The 15,133-nt window shown below is 42.9% G+C and overlaps 1 protein-coding gene across 3 annotated transcripts in view; it reads left to right on the top strand.

The window, feature by feature from the left end:
• LOC136866342 (platelet binding protein GspB) overlaps positions 1-15,133 on the top strand; it is a 549,318-nt gene that overhangs the window by 235,961 nt on the left and 298,224 nt on the right. For all 3 annotated transcript variants that reach the window (XM_067143204.2, XM_067143206.2, XM_067143205.2), the window contains one exon: positions 2,747-2,936. In XM_067143204.2, the coding sequence (XP_066999305.2) occupies positions 2,747-2,936 (190 nt within the window). The remainder of the gene's footprint in view (positions 1-2,746; positions 2,937-15,133) is intronic.

Raw genomic sequence — 15,133 nt, 5'->3', positions numbered from 1 at the left:
AATCTACCTTTAATTCCATAGTCCCCCAGTATAGCGAACATCTTTTCCCTCGGTACCCTGTCATATGCTTTCTCTAGATCTACGAAACATAAACACAACTGCCTATTCCTCTCGTAGCATTTTTCAATTACCTGGCGCATGCTGAAAATCTGATCCTGACAGCCTCTCTGTGGTCTGAAACCACACTGGTTTTCATCCAACTTCCTCTCAACGACTGATCGCACCCTCCCTTCCAAGATGCCAGTGAATACTTTGCCTGGTATACTAATCAATGAGATACCTCGATAGTTATTGCAGTCCTTCCTGTTCCCTTGCTTATAGATAGGTGCAATTACTGCTTTTGTCCAATCTGAAGGTACCTTACCAACACTCCACGCTAATTTTACTACTCTATGAAGCCATTTCATCCCTGCCTTCCCACTATACTTCACCATTTCAAGTCTAATTTCATCTATTCCTGCTGCCTTATGACAATGGAGTTTATTTACTATCCTTTCCACTTCCTCAAGCATAATTTCACCAACATCATTTTCCTCCTCCCCATGAGCTTGGCTGTTTGCAACACCACCATGATGATTTCCTTTTGCATTGAGAAGATGTTCAAAATATTCCCTCCACCTCTCCAGAGATTCACTGGGATCTATTATGAGTTCACCTGAATTACTCAAAACACTGTTCATTTCCTTTTTCCCTCCCTTCCTAAGATTCTTTATTACTGTCCAGAAAGGTTTCCCTGCTGCTTGACCTAGCCTTTCCAGGTTGTTACCAAAATCTTCCCATGACTTCTTTTTGGATTCAACAACTATTTGTTTTGCTCTGTTTCTTTCATCTACGTACAAATCCCTGTCTGCCTCGGCCCTTGCTTGGAGCCATTTCTGATAAGCCTTCTTTTTACGTTTACAGGCTGCTCTCACTTTATCATTCCACCAAGATGTTCGCCTTTTCCCATCTTTACACACAGTTGTTCCTAGGCATTCCCTTGCTGTTTCTACTACAGCATCCCTGTATGCCACCCATTCACTTTCTATATCCTGAACCTGCTTACTGTCTACTGTTCGAAACTTCTCACTAATCATATCCATGTACTTCTGTCTAATTTCCTCGTCCTGGAGATTTTCTACCCTTATTCGTTTGCAGACAGATTTCACTTTCTCTACCGTAGGCCTAGAGATACTTAGTTCACTACAGATCAGATAGTGGTCTGTATCATCGAAAAATCCCCGAAAAACTCGTACATTCCTAAAAGATTTCCTGAATTCAAAGTCTGTTAAGATATAGTCTATTATGGATCTGGTACCCCTAGCCTCCCATGTGTAGCGGTGAATAGCCTTATGCTTGAAGAATGTATTCGTAACAGCTAAACCCATACTAGCACAGAAGTCCAGCAAACGCTTCCCATTCCCATTAGCTTCCATATCTTCCCCACATTTACCAATCACCCTTTCGTATCCTTCAGTTCTATTCCCAACTCTCGCATTGAAATCGCCCATTAGCACTATTCTATCCTTGCTGTTGACCCTGACCACAATGTCACTCAATGCTTCATAAAACTTGTCAACTTCATCCTCATCACCACCCTCACATGGTGAATACACAGACACAATTCTTGTCCTAATTCCTCCCACTGACAAATCTACCCTCATCATTCGCTCATTTACGTGCCTAACCGAAACTATGTTGCGTGCAATGGTATTCCTGATAAAGAGCCCTACCCCAGACTCTGCCCTTCCCTTTCTAACACCCGTCAAGTACACTTTATAATCTCCTATCTCTTCCTCCTTATCTCCCCTTACCCGAATATCACTTACTCCTAGCACATCCAGATGCATCCTCTTTGCTGACTCAGCCAGTTCTACCTTCTTTCTTCCATAAGCCCCATTAATATTGATAGCTCCCCATCGAATTCCATTTCGTTCGCCAAGTTGTTTCCAAGGAGTCCCTCGCCTGTCAAATGGGAGTGGGACTCCATTACTCCCATAGGTCCGAGGCTTGCTTAAAGTGTTCTGAGCTCGGTAAATTCATGAAGCAGGATGCTGCCCTACTTGCACATAGTCCAAGTGAGGATCTCTCCTCTAACGGGTTATGGACCACCGGTGAATTGTATAGTCCTGGCCGCCTGAGCACAAGGAGGGCCACGACTCAGAATATGTCCGAGATGCCCACTCCCATTCCATAGCAACTGGTATCCCGACTCTCAGGACCACTTACTAGGCCACTCAGCCGTTGCCCATGGTTCACGAACTAGGACGTGACTACAGTAACCCACAAACATGAACCATTTGATACCCCAGTGTCACCAAAAACCTATGGGTGTTAGAGGGACGTTAAAAAAAGAAACACGCCTCATGTTTCTATAATTTAAGTGAAAAGGCGTAGAGAAGAAAAATTACACGCTGGCCCATTTATAAACTAAAACAATCACAAGCATTCATGGCACCAAAAGTTAATTGTAAATTAAGCAATCTACACCCTCCGTGTATCTTGTAATCAGAAATGTTTGTGCAAATTTTTCACTTGTAGCTGTAACCAAAAATTAGCCTCTCTTATGCAGAACCCATAGTAATTTCTGTTGATGTCATTTAATGATACCATGTTAAACCTGTAGATTTTCTTGAAGATATTTTCAAGGGCCGTTGCTGTAAATATCAATCGACTTTCTCTGTATTTTTTTTTTTTAATTTCATAACATGAAAAGGGTTTTTCCTATTAATTATCTTGTCCATACTTACAGTGTTATTTGTTTCAGAGACGAGCAAGAAGCGCAGGTTCCACCCGTTCCGGGGCCTCCGCCGTATGTTCCGGAGGAAGGTCAGGCACGAGGAAGAGTTGCCACCCGAGGAACTGCCTGGAGTCGAACCCGGTCCTCCATTGGACTCTCACAGAAGCCGCTCGACTAGCGAGCTGCTGGCGGCTGATGACCCTTCTGCGAGGAGGAGGTGGGTGTACTCTACTTACCACAGTCGTGTAAGCTTGTATTTAGGGTAAGTTACAGAGTCAATCATCAAATCGTCTCCGACCTTCCCGTCTGCCGAGTAGCGAATAACGATAGCGGTCTTGCCGACACATATTGAACACGCCCTCTAGCCGGAGCTATCAACTAAATTGTTTTCTTCTTCAGCTTATCTCTGCTATTTCTGGTGGTTGCTGGAGCCACCCAGGCTCAGTTTGGTTTTTGCCGGATGCCCTTCCTGACGCCATGTGACATTCGAGAATAATCGACCGAGATTCGAACTTAGTCCTTCTGAATGGGAAGCCGGCAGCTAAGCCACTGAACTAATCATGCCGCCTCCCCTCTCTCCAGCAAGAACTAACAGCTGTTACGAAGGAATCAAATTTTGAATAAACGTTGCCATAATTCAACAAGAGCTGGAACTGCTCAGAATGAGCCTGCAGACTAGCGTTGTAGGGCAAGATGATACTGTGATTTACTCTTCGCAGTTCGACCTCAAGTAAGTTCAGCCTTGCACTGCGAATGACATTTTTAAACTTCCTCTACTGTGCAATAGTTACTTTTGTACACTTTCTTTTAAAATGCCTGTGTCTGTGAGGTCATCAGCCCAGAGGTTGGTTGGATCGTCAGATAGCACTACCAAAGATTATGCTGTTATAGGGAAACAGCAAAAACGGAAGGTGACGCCAAAATAAGGTGTAGTAGGCAAGATGAGGAATGAGGTAGTTTGCTGTTACTTTCTTCACTGGATCAGAAAATACTATCGCAGCACGACTGACCCTATAAGCGAAGCCTTTCATAAGTCTGACACACTGGTCGTGCTCCGGATGCCATTACTCGACACCACCCAACTGAATAAAAATAAGAAAATTCAATATGTTCTTTTAATGCTGTTCCTAATATATTTGGAGTTACTCTTTTCTCCAAGGCCTCTTTCAATCCTGTGCTAAAATACATCTCTAATTACTGTTGTTCCGTGGAATCTAGTCACATCGCAATAATGCTAATATATGTCTTTTCACGACGGTGTAATCCTGACGTAAACATGGTATGTCCACGCCTCCGCCGAAGAAAGAGTTGTGATTCGCTGAGCGTGTAGTACCGACTTCCACCCCGTCAACGTCTCGTGTTCGGACGTACAGGGCTACGCATCACATAGGACGAAGATCTGAACTTCTGAATAAACGACTAAACCTGGATTCTGTTCACGTAGTTTATTGAACATATTCACAATGCACTGCCTATGATCACTTCTGGGCGGATTTCCACTTTTGTGCTTCACTACACGCGATGGTTCTACCTCTTGCTCCATTTCTCTCACTATAAATACTGACTCACTGACTGCTGGAAGATGCAACACCTTATCTCCACGCTGTACAGCTTGGGATTTTCCCCCACTACGAGTAGACTTCCTGTATTACACCACGCCTTGTGCCTTCATTTCTCGTTATTTAATCACTATTTTATAAAAGAAGCATATATACACTGGTATGTATGACAACCATATTTTAATTTGATTACGTACTCTTCCAAATTCTCTAAATGCAATAAACTAAACTAAAATAAAATAAAATAAATGCGACGTACTACTTTTCTTCGAGCTCACATACAATCGAGTGAGTGCGACGGTTGCTTCTCCAATCAACTACGTCTATGTCCACGTGCAAAGGCAACGTGCTCCGCCTATTTGTTTACATCAGGATTAAACTCGCGTGAAAAGCGGTATAGCTGTTGGATACTTGTTGGCAGTAGAGCTCCAAGCTGCGCGAGAACTTTGCTGTTCAGTCATTGTAATGTATGTATGTATGTATGTATGTATGTATGTATGTATGTATGTATGTATGTATGTATGTATGTATGTATGTATGTATGTACAGTATGTATGTATGTATGTATGTATGTATGTATGTATGTATGTATGTATGTATGTATGTATGTATGTATGTATGTATGTCCAACCCTTGTCCGGTTTCTCTACGGGATGTGGTATTCAGTCATTATTCATTCAAAAATTCACACCTCTAGCCCTTCAGGAAAGCAACTCAGTGTTGAAAACATCATAGGGATATGAGCTACGAATTTTAACCTAACCTAACCTAACCTAACCTAACCTAACCCCATGGTACTACAGCCCTTGAAGGGCATTAGCCTACCAAGCGACTACTGCTCAACCCGAAGGCCTGCAGATTACGAGGTGTCATGTGGTCAGCACGACGAATCCTCTCGGTCGTTATTCTTGGATTTCGAGACCGGGGTCGCTATCTCACCGTCACATAGCTCCTCAATTCTAATCACGTAGGCTGAGTGAACCTCAAACCAGTCCTCAGATGCAGGTAAAAACCCTAACCTGGCTGGCAATCGAACCCGGGGCCTTCGGATAAGAGGCAGGCACGCTACCTCTACACCAGGGGATCGGCCTACGAATTTTAGGTAAATGAAATATAATATAGTAAATATATTCTTTACTTCGTCCTAAAAATGACAATCCTTTTCTTAATCATCGTTATCCGGTCCATTAAATTAGCAGTTTGCCTTCTTCTACCACTACGAGCGCTTATGTGAGTCAATGCAGAGTTTCACTTAAGCCCTTCCTTACAACTGCATTCGGCGTGGGCAGTTTTCAAAAATAAAAACGCCTGAGGATATTGCACCAAGAAACATATTACAGAAACATGTAAAGTTAATTTGGCTAGGATCTGAATAAAATCCTAATAGCCTATTTTTCCGGAACTGCATTTAGGCCGGAAGTGATTATCGAAAAAAAAAAAAAGTTTGATAGAGCTATCCAAGACTCTTTCTTTCTTTCTTTCTTAATCTGTTTACCCGCTAGGGTTGGTTTTTCCCTCGGATTCAGCGAGGGATCCCACCTCTACCGCCTCAAGGGCAGTGTCCTGGAGCGTCAGACCAGAGGATGACCAGTATCTCGCCCAGGCGGCCTCACTTGCCATGCTGAACAGGGGCCTTGCGGGGGGATGAGAAGATTGGAAGGGATAGACAAGGAAGAGGGAAGGAAGCGGGCATGGCCTTAAGTTAGGTACCATCCCGGCATTTGCCTGGAGAAGAAGTGGGAAATCACGGAAAACCACTTCGAGGATGGCTGAGGCGGGAATCGAACCCGCCTCTACTCAGTTGACCTCCCGAGGCTGAGTGACTCTGTTCCAGCCCTCGTACCACTTTTCAAATTTCGTGGCAGAGCTGGAAAACGAACCCGGGCCTCTGGGGGTGGCAGCTAATCACATTAACCAATATACCACAGAGCCGAACGTATCCAAGACTCACAATTTAAAACCTTTCCGGACCCGTCAGCCCTTCAACTTTCGGCACAATTGAGAAAATTGCTTAATTTCACGTTTTTTGTAGTATGGGACCCCTACATTAAAAAGATCTGGTTTACATTCCCACCATTTGTAGCACTACACGGATAGTCAGATGTAGCGGTGACACCTATCTTGTTCAGATGTGCCGGAAATGACCCATGATTAAACCTCATCCGCATGTTAGTTATCCGTGCCCTTGCACCATCGAACGCCTGTATACCATGGTTGTCTCGGTATTTTGGGCTGAATTTATGTGCAGAATATCTGCTGTTGTATTGCTTGGCTGTATTCCACAAAGCTGTCCATTCATTTCACATCTGGCAGTTATTTCGGGAATAAAAGTCTGTACAGGTGTTGCGTATCGCAATGGACGGTCGACTGAGATGTTTGGACAATCTGTCAACGATGTTACTAATAACTCCTATAATTACGTCCTTTAATGCATAAAAAGGCAACACTTGTGTCCTAACGTATTAAAGAGTAAAGACAACTTCAAGATGTCAAAAATGTATGCATTAGTGTGGATATTTCTCTCAGGTTGTCCTGACTTCATGATTGCACTTAGTGAATCAGACATTATAAAGTGTCTTAGGAAAGTTTCTAGACCGACTATAACACAGTGCTTCATGTATACAGTTAGGGACAACTCATGACGACCTCGCTTCACACCACAACTTTCCAGCGGCAGCTCGGTGTCTATTAGCAGCTTATAGGATTTACTACCTCTACTGCAGCCAGAATTGCCAAATCGGCTGCTGCACTCTACACGAAGAAAAGGTAAATACTACAGAGAGTGAGGAAGAATGTGGTTTGGCAGCCTCTCCAAAACAAACAAGGATCACTTAGAACTCGTTAACTCTGCAGGTTGCAGGGTGTGATTGACTACTGGCCTCCAGCTCGCTTCTAGGAACTGAGGCCGTCATGTTTTTGGGTAAATGGACCCTGCGTTGGTTATAGAAAAGTAAACATATTCTTTAACTTAGGATTGTCATTACAATATTCATTTATTTACACAACCTTAATTAAATAGGCACCTTTAACAAGGGACATTTTAGTTGTGAAAGTGTGGAATCCGTTATAAGGCAGGTTCCATCTTACCTTGACGACTGTTGTAGATCGTCTCTTAACTAATTACGCAATCTTCTAAAAACAGTCCCTTAACTTTTGTACTTCGCAGCACTATTTCATACTGTACACCTTTGAACTCAACAGTTTATCTTCCTGACTTTTTCGTGTTGCCAACATCGAAAGTGCCTTCTGTCCAGTCGTTCGGGAAGGCACAGGGAGGGGTTAAAACAGTGCACATGGGACGTGAGAGTATTTGACATGTTCCATTTTAACAAACCTACTGAAATAGGACATTCTTAACGGAATGCTGCTTGCCTTGTACTCTCCTGACGATTTCCGTCGATGTATTCCTTTGGTATGCCAGCCCCGCGGTGTAGGGGTTGCGTGTCTGCCTCTTACCCGGAGGGCCCGGATTTGATTCCTGGCCAGGTCAGAGAGATTTAGCTAGATCTGAGGGCTGGTTCGAGGATCACTTTGCCAACATGATTTGAGGAGCTATTTGACGGTGAGATAGCGGTCCCGGTCTAGAAAGCTACGAATAACGGCCGAGAGGATTCGTCGTACCTAGGCCCTGGCCCTTCGGGGCTGTTGCGTTGTGGTGTTCGGTTTATTTCTTTTGTGTGAAAGTACGAGGGCAAGTCAATAAATATCTTCAAGTTTTCTCTAATTATATTTAGGTTGGCTCTGTGGTGTTGTGTTCTCACCAGCCGCTAGATGGCACCGCTGTCTGCGACTGTGATAGGTTTTAGCGTTATCAGATCAGAACAGCTTGCTCTGTTGCGACGTAAAGATGGGCGCGTCACTCTCTGTTTGCACCAAGAAAGAACAGCGCTCCGTAATAAGTTTTCGTGGTCTGAGGGTGTACCAAGAGTGGAAGTTCATAGAACAATCACTGGTCTGTTATTCAGGATCATATCACACACTTATTCAATATTGGCATCAGTTACAGCTGCAGATGGACGCCCGGATCTTTCCTCATCCTTCACGCTCGTGCGACCCGTTTTGAACTCTTCAGTCTAATGGTAAACACTTCGCTGTGGCAAAACATTGTTCCCGTATTGTACTAAAAGCTTATAAGAAATTCCGTTCCTTTACGTCGCAACAGCGCTAGCTGTAGTCATCTGATAACGCTGAAACCTACCACAGGCCACGGCCGACTGGATCCCTCGCTGCGCTCTTTATACCGACGCATCAAGTCGGCCGTGCACAGACGTACATAGCGGTGCCATCTAGCGGCTGGTGAGCACACAACGCCATAGAGCCAACCTAAAGACAATTAGAATCATAGACTTAGTAAATAAGACACTAGAGGTAGCATTGGCGCCACCGTCTACGAGAGAATCACTGTAGCGAGCGGAGCATGTTGAAATCGCAGCTGTTTGGCAAAAAGCTCACTCCGCCGTACTCATCGATGTAAATTGGGGACTTTTAAAACTGTGGATATAGATACGGTTTAAATTTCTTACATGTAAACATTCTCAAATACTACAGTATACTTGCGTGCTTCTCTCCAGTAAAAAAGAAAGCCCCAAAAGCATAAGTTCAACAGAAATGCGTGATAAAATAGGACGGTGTTGAGTTGCAGTTAAGTAATACAAAATCAATTTGCTGTTCATATTAAGTCTTCTAACAACATACGTTTAAAAGGAGGGCACGTATATTCCGCTATCTTTTGTGTAAATGGCCAGGACTGCTATAATTCTGCCCAATGACCGAAAATGTCCTCTCTCGTACGAAGCGGATGAGAGAGTTTTTAGGCCTAAAAGCGTTGGCGAGATTTTGGGGTAAAGTAGACAAAATATTGTCATCGCCGGTTTAGACGCTGGCTTTCTGAGCCAAGTTGACAGGTTCGAGCCTGACTCAGTACGGTTATACTTGAAGATGCTCAAATATGTCAGCCTCTTGTAGATAAATTTACCGGCACATGAAAAAACTCCCGTGGGAAAAAAATCCGACACCTCAGCGTCTCTGAAAAGCGCGTAAGTAGTTAGTGGGACGTAAATTCATTATTATTATTATTATTATTATTATTATTATTATTATTATTATTATTATCGATGTTTTCTAAATGCGATTAGAAGTGGAAATATGACACTCGCTTGCGGTTTCAGTCTATTATGGAGTTTTTATTTAGCTTTTCCTGAAATGTATGATTTGCTTTAAGATTTTAACTTGTAAAATGATTTCTGTTAATGGAAAGGAAAAGTGGTAAATTATATGATTGAAGAGAACTGAAAAAATACAATGATTTTTACAATTTGCTTTACATCGCACCGACACAGATGGGCCTTATGGCGACGATGGGATAGGAAAGGGCTAGGAGTGGGAAGCAAACGACTGTGGCCTTAATTAAGGTGTAAACATTGTAAACCATCTTCAGGGCTGCCGACAGTGGGGTTCAAGCTGACAGCTACGTGACCTAATGCCTGCAGTCACTCGCTCGGTATCATGTACATGATTTTTCTGCATATTCGCTTTCATAGGCATGGCCATTCAGTGAAAGGAAAATGTCATCCCTTATATTTCCTAAAACTTTAATTTCTGTCTTCAAAGAAAGATCCAAAGAATCTCATTCACGCCGACAGGGGAATCATTCGCGAAGTAAACCCAAGTAGGACAATTCACATGACAATAAGTGTTACGCAAAGTACTATTTTATACGCACGGAAATGAATTTCAAGGAAACATACCTGTGAAATGATATGCCACTGCCCCTTGTGAACCTCTCTATGCAGCCATAAGCTGCACAGGAGACTGGTATTTTCCTTCAGAGAAGTATACACTTCAATTTATCGGGAAGCTCCAGTAGTGACAGTGCCAAACAATCCAGCTTTTGCCAAACAGCGCATTCGTTCAACTTCGCACGCGACTGCAGCGCCAATGCTACCTCTAGTGTATAATATACTAACTCTATGATTAGAATAAAACTGCAGATACTTATTGACTTGCCTACGTACACGCACGCACACTAATGGTGTCCCGACATAAACAATCAACACTGCCCCACTCCTGTACTGAAAAGGAGGGGAAGGGAGTGAACAGGTAGTGCTGAATACACAGTGTGTGTATTCCGGCGTTATACTGTAACATTGTAATAGGATGGCTCCTATCCTATCACAGGTGAATCGAGGCCGTATTATTGGCATGTGGGAGGCTCACATGGTCCCCCAAGCAATAGCACAAGCAATACCATGCAGTCTTAAGACAGTTTGGAGATGGATAGAAATATGGCAAGAACGAGGTGAAGGAGGATTGGTAGACCCGATATAACGCAGCTACAAAATATTCCTAACTAGTATAATATACTTTTCGGTTGCTATTTTTTGCTAGTTGCTTTACGTCGCACTGACACAGATAGGTCTTATGGCGACGATGGGACAGGAAGGGGCTAAGAGTGGGAAGGAAGCGGCCGTGGCCTTAATTAAGGTACAGCCCCAGCATTTGCCTGGTGTGAAAATGGGAAACCACGGAAAACCATCTTCAGGGCTGCCGACAGTGGGGTTCGAACCTACTATCTCCCGAATACTGGATCTGGCTGCACTTAAGCGACAGCAGCTATCGAGCTCGGTACACTACTTTTCGGTTAAAACCCTCCTTTACGTCTTAATACTGTAATTATCAGAGTAGGTTACCTTTTATTTTTTTGGTTAAAATACTATTTGTTCGAGGCGTCGACCTATAGAGTTCTTTTGCCCCTACTTGCACAATATATGAACCTGCATGTAATTGGAATTGCGGAAGTGTTGAGTGTTGAATATGAGGAACGTTAAGGACGACACAAACACGCAGTCCCCAGGCCAGGGATATTAATCATTTACAATTAAAACCCCCTGACCCGGCCAGGAATCGAACCCGGGGCGGCCGGACGCGTTGCCCCGTACACCGCGGGGCCGGATGGGTAGGTAATCTAATGCTGTACTTCAATACATCCGTCACTGTCCCCATTTCGATCACAACGAAGTCTTGTAGCGGGCTGTCTGCATGCAGTCCATGCAGCAATGCGTTAAGCGAGAAGGTGAGTCGTTGTGCTTTCGACACTACCCCTTCACTCCCTTCCCCCATGTTTTGTACTGGATTGGCCATCAACACTACCCCTTCACTCTCTCCCCTTCTTTTCAGTACTGGAGTGGGACAGTGTTGATTGTTTATGTCGGGACACCATTAATGTGCACGTCTGTACAAGCTTCAAGTTTAACTTACCAGTTCGAAAGATTTCTTTCTCTCCGGGCTCTTATAAAACTAACAGTTGCATCATTAGTACTATTAATAGTACAGTCTACTTGTCTCGTCATCTCGTTAAGAGTATAGCCCGGACTTTTGAAGCATTAACCACCAGCTCGCTTTGTATTTTGAGTTGCACATGGACCGACTGTTCCTAGCAAGCAGCTGCTTCACACCAGCACCGACGGTGTCACGTTTATTCATCCCAAACCGATTGCTTATTTAAGATACCCGTATATTGTTTGTACTTTCGAATATTTTCGCTGGTTTCTGTGACATCTAAAATGTTGTCTTCAAGAACGTTGTTGTGCATTTCACTTGTAGCCTGTTCCCAAGCGTGGTTCATAAATACATACACAAAACTCGCACAAATAAATGTAATAACGGCCCTTTTGACCGTACGCACTTGCATAAGACGCGCTATGTATTCAAAAGACGGCTGATTGGTGGAATACCTGTTCACGGACACCCAAGGTCGTTCTTGTCGCCAGAGCTGCGCTTATACCGGCTAGCGTTTCAGGTTCTAACCTTTAAACGATAATTGATAACACTAAGAACCACGCGACTTGACCTACTGTAAATGTTTATATGTGTCCTATCCCCAATGACGACATTATTTTCATGTATAACGTAGCCTCATCCATTACTCTCTCAAAACCTCGCTGCACCGAAACCGAAGAATTTCCTTTTACCATGGATTCATATTTATTTATTTATTTATTTATTTATTTATTTATTTATTTATTTATTTATTTATTTATTTATTTATTTATTTATTTATTTATTAGATATAATTGTGTTGAAGCAGTCTTTCTTTACCTATTCATCATCCATACTCGCCTCTTGCCACTGTTAAATAGAGTTATACACTTTTAACAATCGCGCGTATTGCATAGCAGCATTGCGTGGCACATGCCAGTAATTGCATTAAGGGCCACGATTGACACATTTTCATTGAGTTAGGCTTCGTTAATGTGACTGCCTCGTTTAATATTCTGGCAGTGGACAGGAGAGGGACTGACAAATATGAAGCCTTTTATGTTCATTGATTTTGTTATTAAGTTTAGACCCTCCTTTCGAAAACGTGTGTTATTTCTGTAACTATTGAAAATAGGTGCATACGATATACCAAAAAAAAAAAAAAAAAAACTTTTGGGCTAAACACCTCCATATCCTAGGCCTGGGCTGAGTGGGCCAGACGGTAATCCTCAAATACGCCAGCCTCTTGTCCAATAGATTTACTAGGACATAAAAGAACTCCTAGGAAACAAAAATCCGGCTCCTCGGCGTCTCCGAAAACTGTAACAGTAGTTTAGTGGGACGTAAAACCAGGAACATTATGACTTTCCTGCGGTAGAAACGAATTATTGGCCTCTCTTAAGCCTATCAAGCTTTAGGCAATGTAAACCGTGAGATATTGCGTCTCACCCTAGATTTAATTTGTACCTATCAAGTTTATTTATTTAATTCGTTTACCCTCTAGTGTTGGTTTTTCCCCAGACTCAGCGAGGGATCCCACCTCTGCCGCCTCAAGGGCAGTGTCCTGGAGCGTGAGACATTATTGGTCGGGATACAACTGCTATGCTGAAAAGGGGCTTTTTAGGGGATGGGGAGGTTGGAAAAGAGAGGGACGAAAGCTGCCGCGGCCGTAAGTTAGGTACCATCCTGCCATTTGCCTGGAGAAATGGGAAAGAACGGGAATTCACTTCGAGGATGGCTGAGGGGGGGAATAGAACATCCTCTACTAAGTTGACCCTCCGGCGGCTAAGTGGACCCTGTTCCAGTCCTTGTACCACTTTTCAAATTTCGTGACAGAGCCGTGAATCGAACTCGGGCAGCTAATCACACTAACCACTACAACACAGATACAATTTGTACCCGTGAAGTATTATATGTCGTATTTGTTCTTAACATCAATAAATCAGGTAGCCGTGGTTAATGTTTTCACGTCAGCAAGAACAGTATCCGAGAACTGACAATTTTCATAACCTCGCTAGTTAATTTTCGAACAGAGCTAGTAGTTCTTCAGAGTTTAGACGGAGCTCGGACCTACAGCAGATGCAGCCTGTGCGAAGGACGATGTGGTTTCTTAATACTTCTTAGAGATTAAAAATCAATTGACCGAGCTCGATAGCTGCAGTAGCTAAAGTGCGGCCAGTATCCAGTATTCGGGAGATAGTAGGTTCGAACCCCACTATCGGCAACCCTGAAAATGGTTTTCCGTGGTTTCCCGTTTTCACACCAGGCAAATGCTGGGGCTGTACCTTAATTAAGGCCACGGCCGCTTCCTTCCCACTCTTAGCCCTTCCTTGTCTCATAGTCGCCATAAGACCTATCTGTGTCGCTGCGACGTAAAGCAACTAGCAAAAAAAAAAAAAAAAAAATCAATTGAAAACGTTTCGTGTAGTAAAAAAAAAAAAGCCGTCTTCGCACACATCATGAAAGATCCTGGAGGATTAGAGATGATCATTGTTTTAGAACTTCTCTTTTTACGGCGGAAATAAGTATACAAGACCTGATTTTGTTTTGTCTTTCGGATACATGTGGTCATTCGCAACAGCTGTCGTTCGTCTCTAATTGAGAAATATTTACAACCTGCTTTCCAGGCATGCTAATCACAAGGTAACGCATTTTCCTGAAATCTTTGATTTAAATTGACACAAATTGAAATCAAAATTATGGTATATGCTATAAAGGACTGAGTTCTAGTTTCACTTTATTTTTATTTTTTTTAAGTATAAACACATTGGTCGAAGTTTACACACTAACTTTTTTTTTTTTTGAGGTCCGTAAGGCCTCAACGCCGACCATTCAGCCAAAGAGTCGCACAGTACAGCCCGAAAATAATTACATGTAAATCCAGCACAACTAGATTTCATATATAATTCTCTTTCACTGAGCACGTGCAGATGACTCGGTTTTCCAAAACCAAGGACCAATAACAAGAATTAAGTACAATACTACCTAGCTTGTGGTGAATCATTTGGAAAATGAAGTAGAAGAAAGCGCGCCTATCTGTATGTTACAGGCAAGACTGTCGTTCTTGATGTTGAACTCCCTATAGCCTTCATGGTCTGTCACTATCTCATGAGATGAGCTGCACTAATCCGTCATTGCTCCAAGAACAGCTATAGCTTATGCTATTCCTTCAGAGAAGTATACACTTCAATTTATCGGGAAGCTCCAGTTGTGACAGTGCCAAACAATCCAGCTTTTGCCAAACAGCGCATTCGTTCAACTTCGCACGCGACTGCAGCGCCAATGCTACCTCTAGTGTATAATATACTAACTCTATGATTAGAATAAAACTGCAGATACTTATTGACTTGCCTACGTACAAGCTTCAAGTTTAACTTACCAGTTCGAAAGATTTCTTTCTCTCCGGGCTCTTATAAAACTAACAGTTGCATCATTAGTACTATTAATAGTACAGTCTACTTGTCTCGTCATCTCGTTAAGAGTATAGCCCGGACTTTTGAAGCATTTCGTGGAAATGGAACGATTTCGGGTTGTTCCAGAACCGGTAATAGTCTGTTGCCGTTGTATGAATAGTAGTTGACTCTGTTTTCTAAGGATG

Source organism: Anabrus simplex, chromosome 3, assembly GCF_040414725.1.
Source record: "Anabrus simplex isolate iqAnaSimp1 chromosome 3, ASM4041472v1, whole genome shotgun sequence".
Taxonomy (NCBI): Eukaryota; Metazoa; Arthropoda; class Insecta; order Orthoptera; family Tettigoniidae; genus Anabrus; species Anabrus simplex.
This window is presented reverse-complemented; position numbering and strand designations above follow the sequence as displayed.